Source organism: Capsella rubella, unplaced genomic scaffold (assembly GCF_000375325.1).
Source record: "Capsella rubella cultivar Monte Gargano unplaced genomic scaffold, Caprub1_0 scaffold_4, whole genome shotgun sequence".
Taxonomy (NCBI): Eukaryota; Viridiplantae; Streptophyta; class Magnoliopsida; order Brassicales; family Brassicaceae; genus Capsella; species Capsella rubella.
The window spans coordinates 7,088,395-7,100,722 of record NW_006238920.1 but is presented as its reverse complement, the minus strand read 5'-3'; the positions used below and the strand labels follow the sequence as shown (position 1 = coordinate 7,100,722).

General features: G+C 30.3%; 2 protein-coding genes across 2 annotated transcripts; one reads left to right on the top strand and one right to left on the bottom strand.

Annotated features, from left to right (window-relative positions):
- Positions 1-3,950: 3,950 nt before the first annotated feature.
- LOC17889040 (laccase-2) lies at positions 3,951-6,731 on the top strand. The gene is made up of 6 exons (XM_006293821.2): positions 3,951-4,113; positions 4,222-4,373; positions 4,481-4,725; positions 4,972-5,100; positions 5,197-6,156; positions 6,301-6,731. Exons 1-6 carry the CDS (start codon positions 4,009-4,011, stop codon positions 6,429-6,431), a joined length of 1,722 nt encoding a protein of 573 aa, XP_006293883.2. The 5' UTR covers positions 3,951-4,008; the 3' UTR covers positions 6,432-6,731.
- An 853-nt stretch (positions 6,732-7,584) lies between these two features.
- On the bottom strand, positions 7,585-8,326 carry LOC17890002 (uncharacterized protein DDB_G0271670). Its single transcript, XM_006296412.2, has one exon. It carries the CDS (start codon positions 8,166-8,168, stop codon positions 7,821-7,823), a length of 348 nt encoding a protein of 115 aa, XP_006296474.1. The 5' UTR covers positions 8,169-8,326; the 3' UTR covers positions 7,585-7,820.
- Between the last annotated feature and the right edge of the window lie 4,002 nt (positions 8,327-12,328).

The following is a 12,328-nucleotide window of genomic DNA, read 5'->3' as shown; positions in this document are numbered from 1 at the left end:
GTCTCTCTCAACCCACAAATCACGGCTACAAAAGCTAATATGCCAATAATTTTGATGATGGCGTTCAAAGATGTTATTATATGTTGTCGACTAAGATGGTGTTTATAAGTTAAGGAATGGTGTTAGAGCTAATAAACTCATTCACCAGCATTACCCAAATATAAGGTATCATGTTTCCCACTTTGGTGAAGAAGAACCTCTATTGTTCTATGTGTTTACAAATTTATGATTAATTGGGAATTTCAAATAATTTGAAGAATATACCATTGGATCGAATTGATTTATCAAAGTTTTCTTGTAACATCCATTATAGCATTTCATTTGGATCGATTGGGATTAATCATGTCATATAACATTTTGCATATTCTCAAACATTAAAAATGTATTGCATATAAAAAAAGATCTCATACAATTTTCTTAAGGATTTGATGATAACTTATAAGCTATCAGAAGAGAACATAAAGAACATTCAACTCCTACAATTATAAACGCAAAGACAAACCAGTTTGTCTTTGTCGTCTGATCGGATGCATTGGCCAGTGCCTCTCAATTTTTGCATGCACATAGCAGAACAATTGCCAACACCACAGTCAACTTCATGTAAAATTACATTATCACATGATGTTCTTCGTACTCCTTGAGTCTCTATTACCATCACCCCTACAAAAAATTACATTTAAGAACATATAAGATATACACTGTTATTTGATATACATTGGTTTATTTATAGATTTAGAAAAATAATACACAACAAACCTATGATAAGGATAATGAAGACAGCGAAAACATTGAATTTAGTCATTTTTCAATATCAGAAGCTTTTAAATTATATATGAGTAGTGTAATAATCGTATTGTAGTTTGAAATATCAAATCACACACACACATATATATATATATATTTCAAATCACACAAACACATACACACACATTCACACACAAAGTTCATCATTCAACATCTAATAGTTTTATTTCCTAACAGCTTTTATTTATTTCCTAAGAGCTTTTGTTGACTGGAGATATATAGGATGAATGATGAATTATGGTTGTTAAGATATATCTTCAGTCAATAAAAGCTCTTAGGAAATAAATATATTAGATGTTGAATAATGAATTTTTGTAGCTAATTTATTAAAAATCTATTCAACTATACCTCATCTGAAAATTCATTCTTTCCAAATTTCTCCTAATTAAAAACATTAACATATACAGTCATAATTAGCTACTGAATTAAAAGATATATGTTGATAAATATTGGATATTTTTTCTTTATCAAATTAATATTTTTGGTTTTCCATTTTCTGTTTTCTAGTCACCTATATTAGAGATTAAGTAATAAATAAGATATTAGATAGAGGAAATATTAACATTCAATAATAATAATAGTAATATATGTAGAAAAACTGTAATGTAGTCGATTTGTATATTCATAAAAAAATATTATATATATATATATATATATATAAGTTTTACCCTTATAAGTTATATATATAACGTACATGCTACATACTGAAATGTTTCAAGGATTAATCTTGAATGATCCCATTATTAATTATCTTCTTCTCTAATATTTTTCCACCATAACCTCTTTGATTATTAAAAGAAAAATTGTCTTTCTGTAACGGTTAAAATGAGAGTAATGCGATTAAATTAAGAAAGGTATCTTTTGGGTCTTCGATCGTGCTCGGTCATGATTGCGTCTCTGTCATCGGTGTTGGTCTCAGACGAGTAATACGAAATATTTGTTAGAAGAACATCATCATACATGCACTTTCATATATGGGCTTTGATTTTAGAAAGTTTGAATTTTTTAATTCTATGTTTGTGGTTTTGAATATATATTTAAAGCCCAATGAACATGAACTAAGCTCTTGAGTTGACGTAAAAAAAAAAAAAAAGAGCTAGGCCTTTATAATTCCAATACATACATTTGCATGCAAATGGATGAAGAGTATTTTTGGTGAATAATATGAAATATTAAAATAATTTCGAACTATTAAATATCGAACCGAAATTCAAATAAATCTCCAAACATATGGATAACAACGTAAAATAATTCATGCAGAAAATAAAAGTATAGACCGATATTCTTTTTACATATGTAATGGTATTTTTTCAATTATTAATCATGTTTCCGAATAAAGTAATTATAAATTTACTTTATAAAAGAAAATACTCAAAATAAAAAGATTTACAGAAAGCATAGTAAAGTAATTCATTCATTCAAAACCAAAAAGGTATGTAGTTAGAACTAGATAATGTTATTGGATAAAAATAGAAATTTTGAAGAATGTAACAGTAAAGAAGAAGGGTTGAAGTTGGTAAACCTACAAGGCTACAACTAACGACCAACATTATTATGTTCTTTCTTACTTTTGGTAAAACCATGATTTTGATTCCTCATCATTTACCAATATCAACTTAGCCTCAAATAATATTTTTCCTCGTTCTTTAGATACTTTGTGCTAAACTAGCTAGTATGTTAAATTTGGATGAGTTATGAAAATAGCAAACATTCATTAGACATGACAAAAATTCCAAAAATAATGCTTTTATAGAGATTTATCTCGAAGTATAAATTGAGGATATCAAAATTCATGAAAATTTTGGTGTCTCGTTTATATTTGTGTTTGCTTTTCTATTGTTTTTTTTCATTACTAATACAAAAATCTATTCTATCATTTTAGCTATCATAAACTATGTACAAATAATTAATTTTGAGCATCGTCTAATGATTTACGCGAAATTAAGTTCACAAATTCATTTTTTTTTTTTGATAACTCATGAGTGTTCCTAAAGGTTTTCTAGGCCCAAAGACTAATCTTTTGAGACCGGGGAAAACCATGTTAAATTTCGAATCCTCGTGGCCTATGCTACTCGAATCCAGGTGGCGGAACTTACCTCCCTTTACCACAGAACTTAGGCGACTTGGTTAAGTTCACAAATTCTTGCCATCTACTAATTAGATATTTTAGCTAGCAGATCATTTTTACCTCAATATTTTTTGTTTGCCTGCTATGTGCAAAACACCAAACCATAACTTACATCTCAAACATTCCCAAATAAGTTCGATGATTTCATATAGTCAAATGGGATAAAAGGAAATGAAGTGAGTTATCTCACCAAATGAGATGCACCATCTTAATTCTAAAGTTACCAAATATCTAGAAAAAGTGAGATGAGCTAGACAGATAAACAGTAGATTTGCCAAGTGAAGCTGAATCCAACGATCGTTGTCTTATGTTGCTTGAAAGGAATTGGTGAATTGGGTGAAGTGTCAAAAAGAAAGAGAGAGTCTTCCAAGAGACTGTGAAGATCCTTAAGCTTAGTTTCACTCAACACTCTCTTTTTGTTGGAACATATGTTTTCAGACAACCAACGTACACGTCGCATCATCATCCTCCATATATATAATCCTTTGTTTACTGTACTCGCTATAATTACTCTATCTTTGTTTATGGTATCATATACAACACATAAACGTAATATAAAATTATATATATAAACGTAATATAAAATTATATATATATATCATTTCAAGTTTTGATATCCGGAAAAGCAAAAAGTGAAAATGTTTAGTTTGGAATTTTCTCTACATTTTTATTTAAAATTTTATATATATAATTTTCGATTAAGTGTTCGTAACTAATATTTTAAGTAAATTAATCATTTTATTGGTACAAAAAACTTGTATGTAGAGCTATAATCATCATAGTTAAAGTCACACAATTAGTTAACTTTGAATTCACTCGGATCGTCCAACAATTGGACCAACTATAACATCATCAATACAAATGATGATCTTCTTCATCACTTATTCATATTTACTATAATCTTATTTTTTTCTCTTCATTAAATTTTGTTACCAACCATTAACCCTACCATATGCTCCATCTCCCTTATATATATGCTCAACCATGTCCATCTATTTTCAAATACACCAACTTAAGAGCTTGACCACAAAACTATTGAATATACAAAAAACAAGTACAATTTTTTTTCCTTAAACATGGCTACGTGGGTTTTGCATTATCTTAGTGTGGCATTTCTGATTACCATTAGTTACAACATCGATGCAGCATCTGCAGGAATCACGCGACACTACCAGTTCGATGTATAATTATATAAATTAGTCTCAATATGAGTCTTATAAATATGTACTCTATTTTGATACAATTAATATATATTTTGATCGTTTATTCTAATTTTTTCCTCCGGACAGATTCAACTTAAAAACATTACAAGATTGTGCAAGACAAAAACGATCGTGACGGTCAATGGAAAATTTCCAGGACCTAAGGTTACTGCAAGAGAAGGAGATAATCTACAAATCAAAGTTGTTAATCATGTATCCAATAACATCTCTATCCACTGGTAAATTACTATTTTCTAATATTCTTATCATGATATTAAATTTTCAACTCTTGTTTTATTTCACTGAGCCTTGTGATTGAATAAATTAATGTATACTATATATGTAGGCATGGAATCCGGCAGCTGAGGACCGGATGGGCGGATGGACCATCGTATGTGACACAATGTCCAATTCGGACCGGACAAAGTTATGTTTACAACTTCACAGTGACCGGACAAAGAGGAACCTTATGGTGGCATGCACACATCCAATGGATGAGAGCTACCGTGTACGGTCCCTTGATCATTCTCCCTAAACTCCATCAGCCTTACCCTTTTCCCAAACCTTACAAACAAGTCCCTATAATCTTTGGTAATTATCTTTCTTACCATATCTTTTTTACCTTACATGATATATATGAGTTCCAAAGAATGCTCAATGTTCTAGATAAATCATATAAAAGAAAACTCAACAATTAAAATGTCTTTTTTTAATATATCTATTTGCGTGTTTAATATGTTTTTGCTTGCCAAAAAAATATATATATATTTTTGAAAATAAAATCTATAATAGATTTAAAGGACTAAAACACATGAATTTCAAAACTTTTGTGTATAGGTGAATGGTTTAATGCTGATCCTCAAGCAGTGGTACAACAAGCTCTTCAGACGGGTGGAGGTCCAAATGCCTCTGATGCTCATACTTTTAATGGACTCCCAGGCCCATTATACAATTGCTCGACAAAAGGTAATGATCATCTTCTTCTTTTTTATGTCAGTGTCCATAACCAAGAACACCTATTTAAGTTTTGTAACACTTTTAATTCAAATATTTACTTTTTAGATACATACAAACTGATGGTGAAACCTGGAAAGACGTATCTACTACGACTGATCAATGCTGCACTCGATGATGAACTCTTCTTTACCATAGCCAATCATACATTAACGGTTGTTGAAGCTGATGCTAGCTACGTTAAACCATTCCAAACCAGCATCGTGCTTCTTGGCCCGGGCCAAACCACCAACGTCCTACTCAAAACGAAACCTAGTTATCCAAACGCAACCTTCTACATGTTGGCAAGACCATACTTCACGGGACAAGGAACAATTGATAATACAACCGTTGCGGGGATTCTCCAGTACCAGCATCATTCCAAATCTTCCAAGAACCTTTCTATCATTAAACCATCTCTCCCTCCCATCAATAGTACAAGCTACGCGGCGAACTTCACAAAAATGTTTAGAAGTTTGGCAAGCTCTACATTTCCGGCTAACGTGCCAAAAACTGTGGACAAGAAATTTTTCTTTACCGTCGGTTTAGGAACCAACCCTTGTCCTAAAAACCAAACATGCCAAGGACCAACGAATACAACGAAGTTTGCAGCATCTATCAACAATGTGTCTTTCATCTTACCAAACAAGACTTCTTTGTTACAATCATACTTCCTTGGCAAGTCCAAAAATGTTTTCATGACAGATTTCCCAACTGCCCCTATTTTCCCATTTAATTACACGGGTACGCCACCAAACAACACAATGGTCTCAAGAGGGACCAAAGTTGTGGTGTTGAAGTACAATACAACTGTTGAATTGGTGTTACAGGGCACTAGCATCTTGGGTATTGAGGCCCACCCTATTCATCTTCATGGCTTCAACTTTTTTGTGGTGGGTCAAGGCTTCGGCAATTTTAACCCGGCCATTGACCCAAAACAGTATAACCTAGTCGATCCGGTCGAACGGAACACCATCAATGTTCCTTCCGGTGGTTGGGTCGCCATCCGTTTCCTAGCTGATAATCCCGGTAAGAATTTATGAATTCATTTTTTGTCAATAACAACATATATTATAATTGGTAACACAACAAAAAGACTAGTGTTGATGGTTCCCTAATAGTATTCACAAATGATATGTTTGTTACTATAATTGTTTTGATGGTGGGTGACAGGTGTGTGGCTGATGCATTGCCACATCGAGATACATTTGAGTTGGGGTCTGACCATGGCTTGGGTGGTTTTGGACGGTGACCTTCCAAATCAGAAGATCCTTCCTCCACCCTCAGATTTCCCTAAATGTTGACTCTGACCGATCCAATGCTTCTGCCAACTCCACGTCACATTTTTCTCTCCTATCTCTAATGATATATATTCCCTTTAAAGAAAGCAATTTGTGTTTCTCTTTTTTTTCATTTTGTTCCACTCGTTTAGTATTTTTTGTGTGTTTCAATTGTTATCACCTGAGAGAGTTCTGAGTTTTATTTTATTTTTGTTTCCTCCTTTTTTTCTTGTAAGAAGAGTGACATGAAGAGCTATATGGTAATAATTTCTATGTAATGATATTTTGACGCATGAAAAAGAATTGTAAAGTTTTGTAATAAAAGACATTAGCACAACAAATCTGCAAAGCTCGTGATCACTAAACATAAACGTTTTTGTCTATTGATAATGACAAAAGATGGATGTATAGTAGTCGTTGAAAAACTTTTCATTGGATTCTCAATATAATATTATTCCAAACTTTTTTTTCCCCTTAATAAAGTGAAAAGATAGATTTCATTTCATAATTCAATAATGCCGACTAAGTTTGTAAAGTACGTAACTAGAGTAATTTATATCCTAAGTTTTGTACAAAAATATAATGTATATTGAAATTAACGAATTTTTCATTTGCCAAGAGGGAATCTTTCTTCTATCAAAGAGACAAAAACTCAGAAAGCAAACAGAAAAAATACTGCCACCAAATACTGCCATAAAAATGCAAAAAGGAATATAAAAATAAAAATTAAAAAAGCTAAGAAAAAACAAAATTCGAGTAGAGTTCCAGACATTATTGGTGTTTGCAAGATCTACAGCATCATATACCATTATTATTATTATTATTTTGATATATTCTTATCATCATTTTTGACATTAAGTTCTGGACTCCATTATCGTCTCGTAATCAATAAATTAAAAAAAGTTACTAAAAGAAAAGTTTCAGATCTTTGACTAGATGATATGAATCATGAATCCATTATATAAAATGATTAAGGATGGCATCAGATAGTTTTGAATATTGTTTTATAAATAAACATTAGATTTGGAGATTGAGTTTTTGTTAAATTGTTTCAAGCTAAGAGACCTTTGAAAATGACTATTCAGTGTAAAATCCTAACAAAAACACTGTACTTCATGATATATTGTATAGTTTGAATCTAAACAAAAACATATCAATAATTCCTATCTTAATACATATAAATACTTGCATCAATGATACATATATACACACATGTCTATGATTTGTGTAATATATATGTAGCATATGCAAGTCATATAATTGAAAGCATATATAGAAACCCTAATACTTGAACAAAATCTCTTCTTACAATGTACTTGTATAGAACAATAACCTTAATAACCAAACTGATCTAATTACAAGGAAACAAAAAAAAAAAGAAGAAAGAAGAAGAAGAAGAAGAAGAAGATCTAGTTAAGAATCTCCATGTTTATGCCAACAAACAAGCATAGCCACACACCTTCTCATGATGTAAAACCTTGCCTTCTGTTCTTTAGCCAAGCTGCTGTATTTCTGAGTGATGGAAGAAGATGATGAAGAAGAAGATCTTCTCTCTTTTCTTGAGAAGCTTCTTGAGATTGAAGAAGAAGATGAAGAGGAGGAAGAAGGGATAGAGCATTTAGTAGATGAACTCCTTACGAATATTGGTGACTTTGTGGATGAAGCACTTGTTGAGAAGCTTCTAGAAAACATTGACTTAGAGGAAGAAGAAGAAGAAGAAGCTGTTGTCTCTTTCTTCGACAGCTTCCACTTCTCCTCCATCAATATATAATATAATGTGTGCTTCTACAAGACTGAAAGAGATTTTGGATTCAGATTCAGATGAATGGGTCTTAACTGTTTTCTTTTGTGTATTTGATTGTAAGTTTGTGGTGATTGAACTCGAAGAAGAGATAGTGATTCAGAGAAAGAGAGAGAGAGAGAGAGATAGAAGCAGAGGAAGTGAGAGTGTCTCTTTGCTTATTATATATGGTGCTTCTTTAGTAATAATACTTCTAATCAATGGCAAATGGCTAAAATAATCAATGGAAAAATAAAATTTTGGTATTAGTATTTTAATTAGCTCGTCATGAGGTTTATGAACTTTTTTCCATCGAGTTAGGAACTATTTAGTGTCAACTTGTATTTAATCATCTAAGTTTCTTATGTATACTATAAATTAACTTAGTACTAATTTGCTTTAGCTATGATAAAGATACGTAGAATTAGTAATAGCTTGTAGATTAGTATACCACGTCTACTATAGATATATTGAAACGTTGTACAAATTAAGTGGTTTCCAAAAAAGTAAAATTAGTGGTTTCCAAAAAGATCTCTATCCTAGAAAATTTAATCTCAAAAGGTGGTGTACTTAACAACTTTTTAAACTATTTACGGTAACAAAAGGTGGAGTAATAATTTTGTTACATTTATTTTGTTGTGGCAGCATCTTTTAACGAGTAATTAACTAAAGAGGGAATTTTCGGAGTGGCGATTGTGGATTTTTCATTTTTAATAAAATTTTATGGATTTATTATTTTTTGTGTTATTTAGTCGGTTTCATTTGTTTTTAAAGTTTAATTTTTATAAAGTATGTATTTTTTAAGTAAATAAAATTCATAAATATAGATAATTTAAGAATTTAAAATGATAAATCTAAAATTATTTTAATAAAATGGTATATTCGTAAAATTTTACTAAAAATAGTTTTTCTGTGAAAAAAAAAAATCCCAGTTACAATAGGAAAGATATTGGTTTATATAAAAATGAAAATATGAATACCATACCATTTTCTTTTTAAAAATGGCCAATTGCAATGAGTGTTTTTGGGGAGTATAAAGAAACAGAATCCACAAGGTTTGGGGATGTGGGCTTTTCTTACTTAACGTTGACGATATAGTTAATGCTTTGATTAATGGAAATTGTATTACTTAGATCATTAGATTACGACGTATATATATGTACATTATAAAGTGAATTATTCCATATCTAACGTGGCAAAGTCGGATTGGTTAGATCTTTTAGAACTCAAGGTCTTATTCTTACCACAAGATCTACACATTGTCGAAATCCACTTCTTGAGATCTGCCATTAATGAATGTTGGAGGAACCAATGTCGTACGTTTTATATATGCATTGCATGCATTACAAATAGTATTAGTCAGTAAGACATACACATCTCTATCTCTATAAATAGTATAGATATATATGCACAATCATAATCTTCATTTAAAGTCAGTCACATGAGAGAGAGAAAGAGAGAGAGATCTCAACATGGAGCACGAGAAAATTTATCGGTATTGCTTTTTTTCGTATCAGTGAGTGTGTATATGTACGCATATGTTTCTTTCTATTAATTTATATATGATTGAAAATAATAATATAAATAGGGATCCTCTATATATTATTGGCATAGTGGGACAGGAATCACAAGAAAATAATGTGGAGGATGAATATAATAATTTTGTATAAAATTAATGGTCTAGTAGTAGTAGAGTTAAAAAAAAGTCATCGAAATGAATAAGAAGAATCATACAAACGAGTATAGAAGAAGACCCAATGGAGAGAATATTCCGGGTAGAGCTTTGGCTATTCCCTTTGGCATGACAGTGCCCTTCTAGTAAAACTATTACTCTAATTCATTTTGAAAGAAAATAAATCTATGCTTAGGTTTTTAATATTCCTTTTTACCATATTTTATTGATATGGTTTTCTGTTTGTTATATTTAGTGTCCGAGTAAGTCTTCTTACATTTTATGTGTGTTTTGATGTATTTTGTGTGTCTTTACTCTTTCTTTCACTGAGCTTTACACTTTGGTGATATCTTTGTTTCCTCTAAATTTATATTTCACTTGAGATAAACAAATTTCTATAATTATGCAATGCTAAAAATTAAGTTTTTTTTTTCTTGCGCACGATAATTTATTGTTTTCAAATAATTCATTTTTATTAGATAATTTACGTTAGTTATATATATTTTTTTGGGCAAACATTAGTTATATTTTTTAAACATGCATTATATACAACTAATCGGTTTTGTAAAACTGAAATTGTTGTGAATTGAGAAAAAGTAGTATTACATTTCAAAAAACTTGAAATCTTGAAATTAAAAATGTACATTCATATCGAACCAATAATTGTAAGACCATTATTTTTAAATATTGGAAAGTACTCATTCTTATATATTCAGCAAGAAACAAAATAAGGTATTATTGTGTGTGGGAGGTTGGAGAGAAGAGGCAAAGGGGGATGGAAAGATAGGTGTTGTTGCTTAATATGATAATGATCATTTTAAAAGATAGGAAGAGTAGACAGGTTTGGTCTAAAGTTATTCTACCTGTTTTTTTTCACTTATGTCTTCAAACCAGCCTGGATTTACGCAACAAAGAAAGAACCCACATTACATTGTCCCTAGTTCTTGTTTTGTATTTTCTATCTTTAATTGTAATTTGATTTATCACTTCAACTCTTGTTCATTCATTTTGACTTATGTTCAAACTCGTGTGAACGAAACAAAACTATAATTAATACTCTACACACATATATACATCGTTTTGCGAAATCTGACACTTTACATATAACAACAACATTAGAGTAACAAAAGTAAAACTCAACAATTAATTTTTTTTTTCTTCGCTAATAGTAACTTAAACCCAAACGGGAAATTTAGGTTTGTTATACATTACATACTTGAAATTCATAAAGCCCTAGCTATATTAACAATAACAGTAAAAAGTGCATTTTCTCATAGTTTATAATTAACTTAGTTAAAATGTCATGAAGTACAAGAGATTTATGTTAAGTCATGTTCAAACAAGCAATGGATTTTTAAAAAGAAAAAAAAAAACAAGTGTACAATGTTAAGAGAGGCAGAAACAGCATCTCACTGATTCACAATGCCATGTGGTTTCCGTAAACCCAAATATAGAAATAATTTGTTGGATGCTTATAAATTTGTTGTTAAGTAAGTTTGTTGTCAAAACAAAACAAAAACAACAATATCAATGCACAAATATGTACGTTAATTACGCACACACTGGTCACTTGTGTCTCCATTATGTTAGACTGTAGCTTAATGTTTTTCTGTAATTTGACTGGTCAAACATTTCACATTCTCAATTAATTTAATTTTAATGTAATTTTGTCAGGAACTTTACCTTTGCTTTGACCATTATTATTACAGGTCATATTAATATTAACATTTAACGATTATTTTTTCTGTTTCTAATTAATCAATGTTAAGTTTTTATAAATTGATTATAAATAAATTATATTTTGTAATCTATTATTTTGAAAAACAATTTTTAGAAATTTGGTTAATAATAACGAGTATCCAAAGTTACTATTTTTATTACAAAAATAATTATAAAATACTCTAAGGCCACAAACAAAACAAGGCTATAAAAGATATATGCTATTTTTTCATGTAATAATCTAATATTGGAAATTTAAAGTATCACCAAAAATAATCAATTTAATTCAGCCACTTTTCTTAAAAATTGTTATAATTAAGTTTAGAATGTGAACTTTGTGTTTACCTCATTTTATCTATTAGATATTTGTTTCTCCTCTGTGAGGCAAAGCTCAACTTCCATCTTGGAACTTAGATTCCCTCTTGGATCCACATAATGACCACCATATGTTATTTTAATCAAATCATTAATCAAAGTCTAAGTTAAATATTAAACAGAGCCACAAAAATGTGCATTTAGCTGTTTTTGTTTAACGGAGTATCAATGGAACGTTCAAAGTTTTATAATTCGTTCGATATATTTTTGGTTTTTATCACCTTTTACTAGTATCATCGGTTTGATTAGACATGTCGCAAAAGTAAAATAGAATCAAATACTTAAATAAGTTTGTGTTACATAGAAAAAAGGTCATGTGAGTTTGTCCTTAAATTACTAAAAAAGAAAGTGGCACAGAAAATAATTTACTTTAGA